Source organism: Ambystoma mexicanum, chromosome 9, assembly GCF_040938575.1.
Source record: "Ambystoma mexicanum isolate Mex_15411 chromosome 9, UKY_AmexF1_1, whole genome shotgun sequence".
NCBI classification, from domain to species: Eukaryota; Metazoa; Chordata; class Amphibia; order Caudata; family Ambystomatidae; genus Ambystoma; species Ambystoma mexicanum.
The window spans coordinates 924,109,642-924,127,848 of record NC_090931.1 but is presented as its reverse complement, the minus strand read 5'-3'; the positions used below and the strand labels follow the sequence as shown (position 1 = coordinate 924,127,848).

General features: G+C 49.3%; 1 protein-coding gene across 2 annotated transcripts in view; it reads right to left on the bottom strand.

Annotated features, from left to right (window-relative positions):
- PRKRA (protein activator of interferon induced protein kinase EIF2AK2) overlaps positions 1 to 18,207 on the bottom strand; it is a 700,997-nt gene that overhangs the window by 153,225 nt on the left and 529,565 nt on the right. For both annotated transcript variants that reach the window (XM_069616107.1, XM_069616108.1), the window contains one exon: positions 6,108 to 6,205. In XM_069616107.1, coding sequence (XP_069472208.1) covers positions 6,108 to 6,205 — 98 coding nt within the window. The remainder of the gene's footprint in view (positions 1 to 6,107; positions 6,206 to 18,207) is intronic.

The following is an 18,207-nucleotide window of genomic DNA, read 5'->3' as shown; positions in this document are numbered from 1 at the left end:
TTCTCCCCTCACTCAGGAAGGCCCCCTACCATTCCGTTTTCCTTTCCTTAATAATCTTCTTAAAAAACAATAATAAAAACAACACAAACCACAGCCACACCACACCAACAGCCTCACTTTCTGCGTGCTCACAAACTTCACACTTTCCCATATACCAGTCTCCTTCTTGTTATCACTTGCAAAAATATAAGCACATGTGCGTGTTCACCCGAACTCCTCCATCACGTGGTCCCAATAATACCAGCCTGCACTCTCCTCTGAGCTGTGCCCCACTCCAACGAGCAGGCAGGAATTCTGCAGAGACGGCTCTTGTAAAACCAATCGAGAATATGTGTTTTTTTCCGGACTTGTCGCTGTAGGTGGGCGGCCTCTCTGGAAAAGTGTCCTGGAGCCTCCGCAGGCACGGTGGGGCACTTGAATCACGTCAGGGGTCACCAAATGAAGGCATGCCCCTAAACGCTCACACCAGAAAAAAATACAACCCGCTAGGGAAAAAGGCCCAAGAAACTCTTACAAGGATAATCATTTATTTCTACAAAAATAGGTGCATCAGCAAAGAACTCTGCTGCCATGGAGCGTTCTGTCAAAAAGTGTACAAGCAGAATCTTATAAGGGGACACATCGTTGTAGGTGATGTCATCGTATACAGTGAAAACCTGCAAGGCTGGTTGGTGCAACCCCATACGTGGCCGGCCTGCTCCATAGGGGATGCCAGGTCATTGGTCCCAGTCCGTCCATCTTCCATCACAAGGGTTCTGCTGGGCTCATCATCTCCTACATTTGTGAACAATGCTACTCTATCATTCTACAGTGCACCTGGCAGGCTCGAAGACTGGCACAGGGGGAGTCTCAAAGTTAAACCGACCCACACACACTTCATTCATTCCTGATCGAGTCATCAGCTCCCAAGGCTTCCACCCTCCCTTTTGAACTATAATGTATCCCTCCCTGTACCTCGCACTACAAACCATGTCATTATGAAATAAAGGTGGGACGACCATACTTTCAGATCTTTATGGTTAATTGGTTTATGGCCGGTGGTCTGGGGTCAACTGGTTTCTTGGAATTCAGGGGTCTCGTGACTAGGCCAGTTGCAGGGGTTATAACTCATAGTTGGCTGGGTGGGGGTCGGAGGCCTGCTCTGGCCTGTTTGTGATAACACGTACACCAAGGCGGCCAGTTCTGTCTCGTGGCCTTGCAGGGCACATTCTTTTTAGAACAAACTTATTGGGAACAACTTTAAAACAAAGAAGGGTTTAGTGGAAGTCAACAGCGTGGGCCTCTCTCATCAGCGCTTGGGCTTTTCCAGAATTCTCCTTCAGGCTTGCGGCCTGTGTCTAACACTAAATACTGCATGGCTGTGCAGGCCCTATGCTTTGACTATGGATTGCATACAATATTAGGATTGTGTGGGGACTTTTAGGATGCCCCCCTTGCAACCTGGTCTATTATAGTTCTTTCAATGGGGTTTGCCCTGCCTTAAAGCGCCTAAGGGGATGGGATGGGCTTGCTCCCTTGCCAACACTCCCACTTATTTTAGGATGGCACAAGGAAGACCAAGGTTAGTAAAACCCACAATAGAATCGCACACTGCTATTCAAGTTAAGTAAGACCCAAGGCAGACTTATTCTAAACAAGCTATACAGCAAGTTAGGAGAAGCACGACCCAGTTGGGTAACTTATCCATTCATTTCCTAATAGAAATAGTAAAGTAAAGTCAGCAGCATAACATTTCGGGAAGAGGAGCAACCAATTCACAGGCAAGTACAATTAGCCCTATATACTTTTAAGAATGGAAAAACACATTCAGAAGGAAAGTAAGAACTTTTGTAACTGCTCTTATCTCAGAGGGACAGTTACCAACCAACTCTTTCACAACCAACTTGTAAACACTTGTATTACTTTTCAAGACAGAATCCTTTTCTTATCCAGTCCTTCCCTAGTCTATTGCATGAGTTCTCTCAGAGGCAAAAGAGGGCCCCTAGTGGTCTAGGGGCCAGCTGAGATAGGGTTCAGTTGCAGGAAAGGTTAGAGTTCCTGAGTTAGTTAGGTTCCAGGCACTTCAGAGAAGACACCTAGAAGGATTCCAGCAGTGGGCCTGGGTGCACTCTATGACAGCACTCCCAATCACATGAACTCCCCAAAAGCTACACAGGAATCACACAAGGCTTAAGGTAGGTAATACCCCAGCACAGAAGAAGAGTTTGCAGCAGGAGGACTTCAGGATCTGCAGCCAAAACCCCAGTCGATGAATTCCTAGTCATGAAAACTCAAGACAGGACACTGGATGGAATTTTGAAGCAGGGATCAACGTGGAAGGCTCCAAGCAAGAGTTTCTTTGTGGCCGGATGCAGCTCTGTGGTTATGGAACCCTTTTCAGGTGCCAAAAGAAGACTGAATATCATCTGTGAGATCCTCGTCACTCACTCGGTCCAGCACTCTGGTGAGGGGACTTCTGGGAATCAAATCAAGTCTCGGAATTCGGAAGCCTATGCACCGCACAATGGCTCAAGATCCCAGGGTATTACAGCCCAGCAAGGTTGCAGCACGTCGTGTGATGGCTCAAAATGTAGGTCTTCTTGAGACTAGTGGATCTCACAAGCCTCTGGGTAGGAGTCGTCGTGTTCGGGACCCCCAGGTCGATTGGCAGTAAGGGTTACAGCAGGCTCCGGTTACACAGCACCCTTTCTGGACACTGGAAATCGCTACAGCCATCTTTTCTTCATCTTTCTCTTCAGTTTCAGCTCCAGTGGTCAACTTGTCAGCAGTTTCCAGATTCAGAGTTTTTATCAGGAACTACAGCACAACTTCTGCATCCTCTCCCAGCATTTTACAGCAAGGGGTGAGCTGGCTATCCAATTAGGACAGCCACACACCCCCCCCACAAGAAAGTGGATACATTGTATCCCTCAGCACTCCACATAAGGGGGGTGTGTTGGCCCACTTATACAAACAGTAAAGGGGATGAAAGTCCCTCTTTACTAATTGGAAACAGTAGTTCACCCAAGTATATGAAAGAGAAATTAACAGTGGAGCCCAAAGGGGCAACCCAGCCTTGTAGGAAACTATAACTTCAACTATACACTATGGAGAGCCATGAAAAGGTCATCCATAAAAAAAAAAAAAAGAGTAAAATACTAGGTGAGAGGGGAAAAAGATTCCCACTCACCTAGGGACAAGGTAAAATAATGACCAAGTTCAAGCAAAATGTTCTGGGGTTGACACAGGTCAGGAAAATGTATCCTAAATTACGAACATCATACCTAAGAGGAACTCCCCGGGATCCCCAGCTGCTTTGGGTAGACTCACCGGTTTCTTCCAGCATCTCTGGTTCTGCTCACGCCTCTACAGTGTGGTTCCTTCACCCGCTTTCCACTTTGGAGTGTGCTGATGTTGTTTCAGAATCCTGCGCAGCTCCACGGTCACACACCGGCTTTCCTTTTTGGTCCGGATTGGAGAATGCTATCTCTTCGAGCTGCCCAACATCCAGGAGCTCCGGTGCGTCTCCCAGCGTCTGCACGACCCTACTTGCTTGCACGCGGCCTTCCTCCTACTGTCCCGGTGGCCTTCTCCATTCCGCCACACCTGTCCATGTGCCTTGTGTTTGTGAACCTCATCGTGGGGTTCAACGTCTTCTCGTGCACTGCTCCTGCTGCAGCATGCATGGGAATCTCTCTCCCTGGCTTCCCTTTCTTTGAAAAAGCCGGCAGTCAACTTTGGGCTGTAGCATGCTGCTAAGGCCCATGTGGTCACCTTCTTTCGGGAGGGGCCAGACTGATCCTCTTGGCTCCTCCAGCACTCCTTGGTTCTGCATTGGCAGCTGGGGTGCAAGGGTTCCCCTCTACTCTGGCTTAAACAGCAGTCCACAGTTCTTTCCCTTCTGCAACGCTAATTCAGCAGCCAGGTTCTCCAGGAAGGGCCTCTCTCACTCTTCTCAAGTCTTTCTTCCTTTTTATATCGGTTTTGGCCTCTGCTCTTCTTCGTCCCAGTGTTGTGGGGATTGTGGGATCAATAGTCGCTTTCAGAGAATATTGTATAAACCTTTGAAATTGAGAAGGCAAACTATGTTTGTAAGAAGATTATGTGCAGCTGGAAAAAGTGTCTTTCATAATTTTGCAGGGTCAGGTAGTTGGCCTTTGAGATATGACCAATGCTTTCCACTATACTCTATGGGTGAAAGGAAAGATATCACACTAAGTCATTAGATTGTTACAATGTTGAATTCATCCTGAAAAGGGAAAGGGGGCTACTGCATCTCACCCGATGGACACAGGGCATCTCCCCGGAGGTTGTCTCACTCCATGTGATCCTTCCTCATACAGCCACCCCCAGGGGTCAGGATCAGGTAGCAGCTGCCGTCCCCTAGCCACATGGGAGGTCACCATCTGGAAAACGGTAATGAGTCCATCGGATTCATCACATTACTGAAAAGGGAGCAAACTCAGTCAGTCAGTCAGGAAACTAATTAATGGAAAACCTGTGTAAAAGTAAATTGACGTTTAATGCAGAAAACAATGGCGGCTCTGAGGAAGATGTTGGATATTTTCAATCAAAAAGTATTACATTGGTTAGCCAAGTACACTGAAGTATAAGTACACAATCTTCCAAAGCTTGGAAAAGGGAGCGAGGGTTGATAAAAGTGTTTACTACTGAAAATCATTTGGCAGGCTTATTAATGGGTGAGTTAATCTGATTTAGAAAAAAGGCTGATCTAGCATTGAAAATGGATTTCTTGTAGACTGTATGGGCTTCAGATGCTTCCTATAGTAGAGAGGTGTTCCTTGTTTTCCTCAAGAGAGTTTCTTTCCAGCGATAAAATCGTTTAAGAGTTTTAAGATCTGGGGAATACCAAGGATTAGAAGATTTATTTTGTTGATCTGCCATTTTGATGGCCGGACACTCAAAATGGCTGCTCTTCACTGAACAAGACTTTTGTGCCATCTTGCTATTTGGCTGCCTTCCTGTCCCCTGAGGGTGGAAACCCTAGAGTAAAATAATGCACTCTTGCAAGATCCAGCCTTAAATTCCGGGTCAGTGCTTTGTGTGCCTGGACTAGCGCGAGTAGTTGATCCCCAGCGATTCCTACTTACTTGGGGTGGTATTTTTGTAAATCGGGCTGAGTGTATTTACACCTTTGTGTGCCGCACTTATAGCAATTCCATAGAGATGTAGTCCAATCCCTAATAACTACACTTGCCTGACTGTGGGCAGTGGAGTCCTCATGGGATTTCCTTCATGGGGGCTCCCTCAGGGACCTGGAAATGGCAGTTATCCCCTTCCATTTAGAAAACTGATTTTCTACTCAATGTGTGCTTTTCCTGTTGTAAAAACCTACTGGTTGGCTTTAGCCAAGTCTTGCTGCAGGAGAACATTTGGACCTCCTAGACCCCTACCTACGTACTTACCTGTCAACTACTGCATTAGAACATTGGGACATGAATTATCCGGCTAAGGAAAGACTTCTTAAGTTTTTAAGGTAACAGGCTTCTAATTTAGATGGCATATTGTTTATTTGACCAACCATGTTTCTTTTCACTACTTTACTTAAAACAGCAGTGTTTATGCTTTGCATTGGTGCTTGAAATTGTGTATAAATGTAGTGTTGTGTGATTTCCACCATTGAGGGCACTTATTGTGCATACATGTGTGCATGTTATTGTGTGCGTACTTTATAGTGTCCTTGATTTTTATTTGCATTTGTGTTTTGCCCTAATAGTATATGCGTATGCATCTATGTGGCCCTCCAGCACTTGACAGTCTCTATGCCCTGTTAATTGTACCTATACACGAAACAGATGATCTCTGAAATCTAAGCCTTACTGATCAGCCTACACTAACCATATAGGGTGTGCTTGGGTTAAGTGTGAAAACCCCTAGCTTAACCACAAGGTTAGGGCTCTCAGAATCAAAAACTTGTGCAACTTCTGAAAATCCCCGCTAACAGATCTCTCAACAACAGAAAAATAGAATTGAACTAGCACCCTATGTCAAAGAAAAGCAAATGCACTAGTCACTGCTAATATTGAACAATAAAAAAACACCCTTTACTTGGGCTTTTGCCAGATCCTGCATGGTTTCACTTGTGTCAAGGCATGTCCAAAACTTACTTTTGCATTATCAATGCTGTCGTCAGTTACCATTTTAAGCTTTTCAAGTAATTTGCTGGCAGCGATTCTTTTTGCAATTTTTTTAGATGTTCCTGCTCCTGCATAAAAACAAAAGAAGAAAAAGTATGTTCAAATTACTCTGGAGGCATTCTTCTGTACAATGGCACAAGCATGCATCTGTTGCAGGAGAATTGCAACATTTAGTATGGCCACAAGGAACCAAAAAAAGAGCATACCTTCCACATTTACAAATTGACCTATTGTCTTTGCAAATACTTAATATTGTAGATTTGCCATTTAAGTGACTACCCAATGCTTTCACTTCATGTCTCGGCTTGCAAGCTCCCCGCTTGCATAGCAGCCTTCGTATTCATTTTTATTTTACACTTTCTTTACTAACTCTCTTGGAATCACATTGTCACATTACAACAAGATATTAGCAACAGTAGAGGAGGTACCGCCGGGGGGCATGAAAGTTACAGGGGATGGGGTGCAGAGGAGTCGCCTGGTCCGGACTCAATCCGTAACAAGTATAGTCTCGGCGGAGCCCATATGCCCTTATGCCGTGAGCGGTTGCATCCGTAGCCATTGTTCCTCCCTGTCATTTGCCCACACCACATCCCTCAATCAGTGTTCCTTATTAGGGGATTGTGCGTTTGTCCACCGCAAGAAAATACGTTTTGCCAACAGTAGACACAATTTCACAAATGTACTTGTAGCAGGTTTGGGGGGGGGATCAGGGATATGAAATAGACACATCAGGGGGGTGGGATTGACAGGCTCACATATCATCTCTGATAACATTGTACATACATCTTTCCAAAAGAGGGTTAATACGGGCAGTCACAAATCATGTGGAGATATCTACCATTTGGAGATCTGCAGCGTGGGCATGCACTGGTCCCCTCGCCTGAAAATAAAACCGGCTCAGAGTGTAGTGGTATCTGTGCTGCACCTTTAGTTGGGTGAAAGGAAATCGGGAGTTACACGATACCCTAGGTATCTGGGAGCACATTTCACTCCAGTGGACACCGTTAATCTCAAGTTGGAGGTCTGATGCCCACTTGTCACATGTCTTACAGGGAGGATGTTTGAGTGGGTCTGGATCAGTTGGTATAGGGTAGACACATGGCTACGGGTGTCATGTGCATATAGGACGAACACAAGGAGAGGGTCGCTGTCAGGTTCTGCCGGGAACGTAGGCCAAAGCTTCTTATATACTTTCCACAGGCCAGCGTAGTGCAGCCACTGAGAGGTTCTTCCCCGTCTCAAACCTGGTATCTCGGCAGCCTGAACAAAGTTACCCTATATATACAGGGAACCCACCATATGATATCTGTGTTGTGACCAGATTTTCCGGGAGCCAGTATCTGAGCGTGGGAGTGAGGGAACGCAGTTCCAGAGAGGAAGGTTTTTGTGATAGAGATTTGGGACACCGACCTCTGCCCATATTTTGCACCATGCCAGTGCGGTGACACTGGCAGGGTCAAATCTGCAGTCGTCTGCGAAGCCCATTGGGAAAACCAACGAACTGAGGTCTCTGGTCCTGCCGAGTGTCTCTCCAATTGTACGTGGGGGTGAGGAGTGCCATCCCCGAACCAAGCATTTGCAAATTGTGCCTGTGCGGCCATCAAGTATTGCTGGAGGTTCGGTGCCGCAAGTCCCCCCTTCTCGTGTGATTGGGTTAATGTGTCCCAGTTAAGCCAAACTGCACCTGAGTGCCAAACAAATTTTAAGATCTTACTGTTCAGCTCATGAAAAAAGATCCATCCAGGCCATAGAGGTATATTGAGAAAAAGGTATAGGAGCTTAGGTAGTACAATCATCTTTAGTAGCGCTATTTTGCCCGCAATCATGATGGGTAGGTTTGACCATGTCGTGAGCTTGCCCCGCAGCTGGGTCATAAAGCTGGTATAATTGTAATCGTGCAACGTGGGGTAGTTGCGCGTCACTGTCACCCCCAAGTAGCGTATGAACTCAGGGGCCCATTTCAAGCCTAGCCGCTCCGAAGGGGGAGGAGTTGCATCAATGAGGGCGAAGAGTTCTAATTTTGCACAGTTCACCCAGAGACCTGCAACCTCCCCAAATAATAGGACATCTTGCATAATGGGTGCCGGATGTATATCAGGATTACGGACATACAGCAGTGTGTCATCCGCGTAAAGGAAAATTATTTGTGGGTCTCCAGCTATTCGTATCCCGTATCACTCAGTGACTATGTCTAAGGCGGATCGCACCCTCTCGTGCCTCTACAATAATAGCAAATATTAGGGGGGAGAAGGGGCAGCCTTGGCGGGTGCTCCTCCCTATCTTGAATTGTGAACAGGTAATCCCGTTCGTGCTATCCCTAGCCAACGGTGCAGTATAAAGAAGGCGCACCGCCTTGAGGAATTGTGGACCAAATCCGCATTTCACCAATAGAGTATACATGAACTGCCAAGACACAGATTCAAAAGCTTTTTGAATATCGAGCGTGGCAGCTATCGCCTGAACATTGGGGTTGATGCGGGCCAGTATTTTAAATAGCTGTCTTAGGTTCAATGCTGTTGACCTCCCCGGAATAAATCTTGCTTGATCCAGATGGATAATATATGGCATCGCTGACATCAGTCGAGTAGCCAAAATCTTTGCAAACACCTTAACATCAGTGTTAATTAATGATAGAGGGCGGTAGGAGCCACACGGATCAGCTGATTTGCCCGACTTCAGCAGTACCTTGATCACTGCTTCCCGCATGCTGCCAGGGAGTACTTGCGACATCAGGGATTCTTGCCACACTTGCAATCGGTAAGGGGCGAGTGTCCCTTTAAACTGCTTATATAGTTCAGCCGAGGGGCCATCAGTGACTGGGGCCCTGCCAGTTGGCAGACTGTCACTTGCCTGATTTATCTCCGATAGTGTTATCAGGAGTTCCAGCAAATCTCTTGTCTCAGAGAAGAGAGAGTTGACTGAGTGGGAGGGCATCAAGGAATGTGTCGATTTTCTCGACAGTGCATGTGTCCTTGTTGGAGTAGAGATCGGTGTAAAACTGGGTGAAGATTCCATTGATGGCAATGAGTGTGTGGACCGTGTTTCCGGATGTGTCAGTAATGAGGGGAATGCACCTACCACCGTTTGCGCTGCGCTCCATGTGGGTTAGCAGCTTGCCCGGTCTATCCCCTTCTCCATATTTTCTGGCTAGCAGGGGGGTTTAAAAGAACTTCACTTCCCTATCGGCATGAGTTCTAAAGATGTCCAGTGCTTCCTTGATTTGGGATAGTGTATATTATACCCTGTTCCAGTGCTGTCAGGTCGTTCTTGCACTGCTCCACGCTACGCTGGATCACCTTTAGGACGCTAAACTCCGAGGCCATTGCAATCCCTATAATGTAGACCTTAAAGGTTTCCCAAACCACGTCGGGAGAGGTCACCGATCCTACATTTTGTCTCAAAAAACAGTTGGATGTGTCTAGAAGTGCTGAGGGTTTAAACCGCCAATTGGTACGGTACTTGGAAAGTGTTGACAGTCTTAGGGTGATGCTGACGGGGCAATGGTCGGAGTAAGTGCGGGGAAACAATTGTGTAATGGAGAACCCCCTAGTAGCGTGTCTGATAGGAGCCACATGTAAATGCGGGAGGAAGAGTCGAGGACTCAGGAGTAAAAGGAATATGAGCGGGCATCAATATGTAAAGTTCTCCAAACGTCCACCAGCCCCAGGGACTGAATACCTTCCTTGATAACCTGGTCGGATCTTTGTGAGAGTCAATTGGGAGTTTGAGGATCTATCGAGTTTCAGATCAATCAGAGTATGGGGATGAGGGGGGTAATGGGCAAGCTCGTCTTATCACTTCAGTATAAAATTGTGGGTGGTCTATGTTCAGGGCATACATATTCATAAGTAGAACGTCCCTCCCTGCAAGCTGGCCCTATTAATAACCCCCCTGGATTGAGAGGAATAAGAGGTATAATAACGATTCCCACCCGAGTTTCTGGCAAACCTCTCAAGATCCGGAGAGGGCGTGAGTTTCCTGCAGGAATAATATATTGGCTTTGTGCCTTTCACAATAGAGCTGTATTTTCCGGCACTTAATTGGGTTCCCCAATCCGAGCACATTCCAACTAAGGCATGTTATGTCCCTCATTTCAACGTCAATATTGTGGTGTTTCCCCTTCCCGGGCCATAGTATTGTTGACTTCGCAATCCATCACCTCCTTCCGCACCCACTCGCCTCCTAGTTGCAGACATAGGGCCTCATTACGAGTCCGGTGGTAACCGTGCCGGAAAAACCGGCAGGCTACTGCCGGACCCATGTTATCATTCCACCTCTGTGATTCCTGGAATCACCAGGGCATTACGACCCCGGTGACCCGGGAATTCCGGAGGCGGAATTCTGTAAGCCCCCATTCCCAGGACTCCATGGGGATGGAGACAATGGAAACACCGGTTCCGTCTATGACGGAGCCAGTGTTTCCATTTGCGCCTGCAGGCGGGTTGCGTTACTCCCGCCAGGTCAGACCTGACGGGAGTGACACCTCCCGCCTGCAGGACTCTAAATCAGCCGGTCCGGAAAGAACGGTGGCAGCATTTTTAGCGCCACCGTTCTTTCTGGACCGGCAGGGTCATAATGAGTCCCATAGTGTGCTCCAAGTGCTTTTTAACTGATTTTTACTTCAAAGCCTCCCATCCACCCCAACTCCCCCCGCCCCCCTCCACCAATCGGGGTGATGCTTACCCATAGAGAACCTTCCCAACCTGAAACGCAACATCGCTTGGAGTCACTGTGGCACGGGCTCACACGGGCCGCCTTTTAGTTCAAAACTAGGACAATACCAATAAGGATCAAACTTTGTATACTTTGTTCACAATTGTACCCCAGAGGGGTGATGCAGTCACCGCACATTAAGTTGAGGTGAGGGAGGGCCCGTCATTATTCCGACCCCCAGTCTGGCCGTGGCCTCTACGGTATGCGTGATAATCTTTCGTTAGCATAGGCTGGGGCAAACAAGAAGAGTCAGCACCTCTGCCTTATCAATGATTCGCAGAGTCAAACGATTAGTCAGTGTTTCCAGGTGCTGGTAGGGTTTCGTCCAAGAATTTCATGGCTTCGCTAGGCATCGTGAAAAAGACTGTTTTGTTGTTCCATTCAATTCTCAGCTTGGCGGGGAACAACATTGCGTATTTCATATTATTGTCACGGAGCTGTTTCTTCCCCAATAGAAAAGATTTCCTCTCCTGTTGAACCGCCACCGAAAAATTTGGATAGATATGAATTTGGTTGGAACCCAGCATCAAGTCGCCCAGTTGACGAGCTGCATGCAGTATGGCTTACCAGTCCCGGTTATTGAGTATGCGGGCATTATAGGGCGTGGAGGGGCTCCAGGTCTTGGTTTGGGGGCCAGGGATCAGTGAGCGCGTTCGATGGCGAATTGCAGCGATAGTAATGGGCTACCCAGTATCACTAATAGGGTATTTTTTATCCACTGCTCCAGGAGGGACTCTGAGTTGCTCTCTGGGACTCAGACAATCCAAATGTTGTTGCGTCTGGATCTCGACTCCAGGTAATCGTTCTTCCTTTCGACCTGGAGTACACGCCTAGTAAGGGTTGTTAGTTCCCCTCTCATAGTGGATACCTTGTCTTCTACTGAGCCCACCCAGACCCCTGCCTCAGACACGCATTGGTCAGTTTTATCATTGAAGGATTTTATAGAGTCTATTGTGCTGGTCATGTCGTCCAGTTTACGATGTACTTTAGCGAAACCCTCCTGCATACATGCCATCAGACGTTGAGTTTCTGAGAATTCTGGCATTGAGGGATCTGTGTTCATGTTGGAGGAAGCCCCGCTGGGCGCCGGAGGGTTAAGGGTGGATCTGGTGTACTGGTCAATGGAGCGTTGTTTTTTGGAGCTCCCCTTGGTCAACTTGCGCAAGGGAACGGGGCAGTCCGCTGTGGTTGAGAGCATCTCAGGGGGTCCCAGTGCCCCTGCTGCACAGAGTGGCCGAGCCCCGCAACAGATGCCAGGTAAATAGCTGGTGGACGGTGACCACGGGATGTTACGTGTCAGGGGTACAAACTGCATGGCCTGTCCGCACACCACGAAGGAGTCCGCCCCCCAGTACCGGCCCAAGAGAGCAGGTCTAGGTGGGCCCACCAGGCGAATAGCTGAGGCCAAGGCAGGGGCCTGGCAGGCAAATGACTGTAGGGCGCAGGGTGGGCAGACTGCACACGCCCCGTGCCCCACCAAGCAAGCTTAGGACTCGCAGGAGTCTGCTAGGTCGCCAGGGGGCCCCAAAGGACCAGGCAGCGAGATGGGGTCCAGGAACACCAGAGGAGGGCGCGCAACAGCCCCTGTGGTCTAGGACGCCCCTCGCGATGGGCTCACATGCAATGAAGAGGCCCCGGTGGGGTGCCGCACAAGAGTCTCTATGCGGCTCGGAAGTACCCAGCACGCACCTCCTCCAATGTCGCCCTGCACATCAAGGATCTAGGCCCACCACCGGGATCCCCCAGCGTGGGCAAGGATGGAGCAGTGCCCGCACCAGAGAGACCCAACTGCCTCAATCCTCCGCTACCCTCCCGGGCAGGTTGCAGTCTCCGTTTCCCTCTCCCTCACAGCAAGCGAAGTGGACGCCTGCCGGCAGCAGCTGTAGGTCCGCCTCTGGGGGTGACACACAAGATGGAGGGCCCTCTCAGTGGCACATTCCCAGTGTTGAGGGGAATTTTCTAATGGTTCATCCGACGTGGGGGCAGGAACCCCGGCAGGATATAGGGGCCCGGAGTCGGTGTAGGAGGTGGCTCAGGCGTTTGTCCCACACTTCCGTGCTTGAGCCGAGCCGTAATTTTGGGGGCTTGCCCCGCTGCACAGCGGGCATGCAGGAAAGACAGGCCAGGACCGGTGGGTCACTGGTGTCTTTAGTGGCACATCAGTAGAGATTGCGGCTGTGGAGAGATCATTACGAGGTAACTTGCAGCTTCTTGACAGGGCCGGGTGTCAGAGCTCTAATGAAGAGCAGCCATCTTGGCGGGTGCGCAACAGCTCCCCCAGCCTTAGTATTCCAATTTCTCTAACCAGCAATCCATTATGCTCCTGAAATCAGACATATTTCATTGGAAGGGCACTACGTGCGTGCATGTATGGGATTAGACACTGTTGCTTTCTCCATGTAAATCATGTTCTGTTTCTGCATAGGATCCATTACAACGAGTTGAGTGAAAGGAGTTCAGTGGATAGATATTGTTGGACTAAACAAGGGGACCCTAACTTTGAAATTGTTCATTAATGCTAGCCAGACAGACAAATGTGCTCAAATGTAGAAAATCCTGTTTAGAACAATCATTAAGAAACGTAGAGCACATTTAATCTCACCCCCATTTTCAGTAGCGTTTAAACATTCACAGAAAAAATTCCACAATGGATGTAAAAAGATGTTTTTTCTGAAAAACCAAATGTATACTACAAGGCATCTATGATGAGCCCCCTCCCCTCCAAATCAGAAAGAGTCCAAATACATTTAGTCTCCAGTCCGGATTGCTTACATTGCTCCCCTTGGTTGCAACACAAGAGCCCTGGGTGCACGCGTGCCTGAGATCACTGCACTGTAATGAATCCCTAGCGCTCCAGTATGGACTTTTGTGCCGATTGCTTTTTTTGAGTTGTTGTGGTTCCAGCCATGGGGAATATACTGTTTGCCAAACAAACACAAGGCTGCACTGCATTGAATCCCTTTACTGCAATGTGTGGTTTCCTGTTCTTCCCCCGTCATGGAAACTGAAACATTAGGGACTATGGACAGGGATCGAAGTGGGTGGGAGCGGTGCTCCTCTACTTTTTTTAAATTTACGTTTTACTGTTTATATACTTTTATTTTAAAAAGAAATCGTTCTGGAATGATTTTGATTTAAAATAAAAGTGGAGGAAGCAGTTGAAACTTACACTTCAGTGCACTGCACTGAACATTTCCTTAAACGGCAGGCAGATTTGTTTCTTGTGTTGTAATGTGCGTGGGAAGGGGCCTGGCGATGTGGTTTCGTGTACTTTTTCATACACTTCGACCACTGACTATGAAACGACTGCCTTTAGCTGGCAATTTATAAAACTCAAGTAAATAATACAAACACACAGCTTGACCCCGATCACAAGGCTATATACTAATGCCGTCGCAGGACAAGGCCGTGTTGTCGAGTGATGCAGGCTCGAAGGAGACGCTGCCTGACTTTCCATGTAACAAATTTGTTACGTCCATGCTACCGAGATTATATAATCCGAGGTTCAGGACCCTCTGCGGCAAAGCCCTCGCAGGACAAGGCAGCGGTGTTGAGCAACGCAGGTGTTTGGCAACAAAGGGATCTGCAGCGCAGACTGCGAGTACGGACGTTTCACCTTCCGGCCTGCGGCTGCCAGGTAAGAAGTTGGGAGTTTGCTTGCTCCTCTGAACTTCTTTCCCTCCTCCCACACCCTTCCCTCCCGCTTCACACGTGAGCCCCAGCCACCTCCACCCTCGCTTCATGTGCGTTCTCGCACCCTCACCTGCGCAGCCCCTCGCACTCCCCCCGTGCACTGCCTGTTGCCTCTGCGCATGCGCCGTAGCCCGCCTCGTCCATTGCAATCCTTGGTTGCGTGGTTCCTTGCCACCCCCTGATCACGTGTCCTTGCTTCCTCCTCACATTTGCTGACTGCGTGCTCTCCGCTTGCCTCGCTCCCCAGCCCGCGTGGCATGGTACCTCAAAATCCTGATTGCGTGGTTCCTCGCAACTCCCTGATCGCATGCCCTCCCATCCACCTCGCGATCCCCAGACCACATGCCCAATGCATTGTCTCGCTCCATTGCCCATGTGGCTCCTCGCAATCCTTGATTGCGTGGTTCCTCGCAACTCCCTGATCATGTGTCCTTACTTCCTCCTCACGATCCCCTGTCCGTGTGCTCTAGGCATTGCCTCGCGCCCAACCCAGTATGGTCCCTTCACAATCCTTGATTGCGTTGTTCCTCGCAACTCCCTAATGGTGGGTCCTCACAACTTCCTGCGATTCCCTGACCGCGAGACCCGCGTATTGCCTTGCGCTGCCCGTGTGGTCCCTCGCAACTCCCTAATACTGTTCCTTTAACTTCCTTGCAAATCCCTGCCTCGTGCTGCCCGTGTGGTCCCTCGCAATCCTGGACTGCCTGGTTCCTCGCAACTCCGTAATCGCATGTCATAGCAACTTCCTCGCGATTCCCCGACTGCATGCCCCGCGCATTGCATCGCGCTACCCGTGTGGTCCCTCACAACCCTTGACTGCATGGTTCCTTGCAACTCCCTAACCGTGTGCCTCGCAACTTCTTTGCGATTCCCTGACCGTGTGCTCCCCCCACTACCACGCACCCCCTTCCAGTCCGCCTGCTTCCACGCGCCCTCTGTTTCTGCCTGGTCTGATCACTGTTTGTCCTACTGTCCCGTTCTGCTGCATCTTTGCCTACTGGGGTCATCACTCTTCATTACTGTTTTTTCCTCACCGACTGCCCTGTTTGGCTTACACTGCCTGTATTTTCTCCTTTATATTCCTCCCTCATCTATGTCCGCTTTTGCCGATTTCTCAGTTTTTTGTGGTTTTGTATTCACCACACTGACTGCTCTGTCCTATATTGTACTGCTGTTCCGTTGCACTCTTCCCTCTTCCAGGTTCTCATTTGCCTACTACTTTGTCCTTGTTGTTTTTGGTTTTGTCCACTTAGCAAATCGTTCACTTAGCAAAATGTTCTACTACTGTCTGGGCTCTAGTCATACTGGTCAATTGTCTACTATTGTCTCATACCTCTGTCTCGTCTGCTTGCACCCCTCTCTGTGTCCTTCCCCAGTGTCTCGCTCCCTCTCACTTCCCCCCACTTCCCCTCCATCTCTTCTCTCCCCCATCTACTCTATGGTGCTCTCTGTTTCTCCTATCTTTTCTAACTGCTTCTCTATCGACTATCCTGCTCTCCTCACTAAATCTGGTAGGAAGACGTTCTAAAGGACATCCTGGTCTCCAACGCAGGCCTCCCTATCGCTGACACCTATACCAGTGCTTCCTCCAGACAAACCCTCACCAACATCCTTTGTTTCGTTCCATCGCCAGATCTATGGACTCTTCATATGATCTCTGTGCTTTCTCCTTTCTCTTCTTCTCCCATTAATGGTGGCACTCGGTGGGAGGCCCTCCTGGCCCTTTCCACTCCTCTAAGGTCATCATTAATGTTTACGTAAATGGCACCGTCTTCGTTCAAGGCCCTGAGGCCAACCTTCTCCTCCTTGATAGAGGCTTCCCATGCCTCATCAATTTCCTGTCTTCTCTTGCTGTCCACGCTCTTCCCTCCACGGCTTCCTTGCCTGCCCCCACTGTCTCCTCCTTGGCTACCTCGCCCTTTCCTCCTTCCTCTTCTGCCCCCTTCGGGCTTCTTCTACACCTCCACAAGGCGTACCTCTGATTTGTACCCCTCCCCGGAAGACTTTCAAGGACAGCAACCTTCTCCATATTGCCACTCTCAACTCTAGCTCAGCTGGCAAACACTCCTCTGACATCTGCCACCTCTTGGAAGAACTTGAACTCAATGTCCTTAGTGTCACTGAGACATGGTTCACGGCCAGCTCAGTCACGAGCTTTGACACTCTCCCCCCTGATGGCTACAAGATCCTCTCCACGACAAGATCCAACCGTACCGGATGGGGTGTAGCTGTGATCTTCCCGGAGTGGATTCCTGCCTCTGTCATTCCTATGCAGGTCTACTCTTTCGATTGCCTCGTCTGCAGTCTGTCTCTCTGTCTCTCTCTCTCCTGGCCATTCCCTTACTGTGGCTACCATCTATCTGCCACCTGGTCAGATCTCCTCCTTCCTCACTGAGTGGGCGGACCTCTCCTCCCTCCTGACCTCGACCACTCATCTCCGCCTTCTTGGAGAATTTAACATCCACCCGGATGCTTCCTGTCCTTCCTCTGGACTCTTTTGCGACCTCTGCGACTCTCTCTCACTCTCCATCCTTCTCTCTGACCCGCCTCACTCTGCAGGGCACACTCTGGATGTTCAGAGCTCTCCCGGGCTTCCCCTTTCTATCCCTCTCCCCACTCCTCTCTCCTGGAGTGATCACTTTCTCCTTTCCTCCCATCTCACCCTCTCTACCCCTCAGGCAAAGCCAACTCCAGCACTGCCACCTATGTTCTCGGTGATCTGACCTATGAAGCATGCGTCAGTTGAGGCTTTCGCCGCCACTTTCTCATCCATCTCCCCCTTTGGCCGACTCAAACCCTGACACAGGCCTTTTCATGCTCCACTCTGCTATATCTGATACTCTTGATGTTCTTGCCCCTGTCATGAGGATCCGCGTGAAGCTCAAAGCCAAGTGCAACTCCTTGCATGACTCAGACCTCGTCAACCTCAAACGCAAGTGCAGGGTGGCTGAGAGGAAATGGCGTGCTTCCAGTGCATCCTCTGACAAACTGGTCTGCCACTTGCTTAAAAGGCAATGCCAGCTCTCTGTCCGCACCAAGAAGAGAGCCCACATCCAAGCCTGCGTCTCTGCAGCATCCAACAACTCAGTCGAACTCTTTAAAATCTGCAAGGAGCAGGCCAATCCTGCAGCAGTCTCTAGCTCTCCTGTCCCCTCCCAGGCCCTCTGCATGGCTCTGGCTTTTCAGTTCATCTCAAACTCAGGACATCCTGTCCTCTCTTTCTTCCTCTCCCCTTCTCTCTCAGCTCTCTGCTCTTCCTCTGGCCCCTCTTTGGCCACCTCTCCTCCCTCCTTCTCTGCCTTTCCCCTGTTCTCCCCAGATGAGGTTTCTAGACAAGTCAGATCTATGAAAGTCTCGTGAAAACATGTTCTCCCCTGTTCCTCCAAAACCATCAAGGACCACATTGACATGCTGGCTCCTGCTCTGGCTGACTTCGCCACTGGAGTCTTCCCTTCCCCACGGAAGCACTCCTTGTGCGCCCTCTTCTTAAGAAACCCTCAGCTGACCCTCCCGCCCGGCTAACTAAAGCCCAATCTAATCTCCATCACTCCTTTCCTGGGCAAACTCCTGGAAAAGCTGGCCATCTCCTAGCTCAATCTTCACATTGAATCTGCTGGTTGCCTCCATGACCATCAGTCTGGGTTCAGGGCGGCCAGAAGCACAG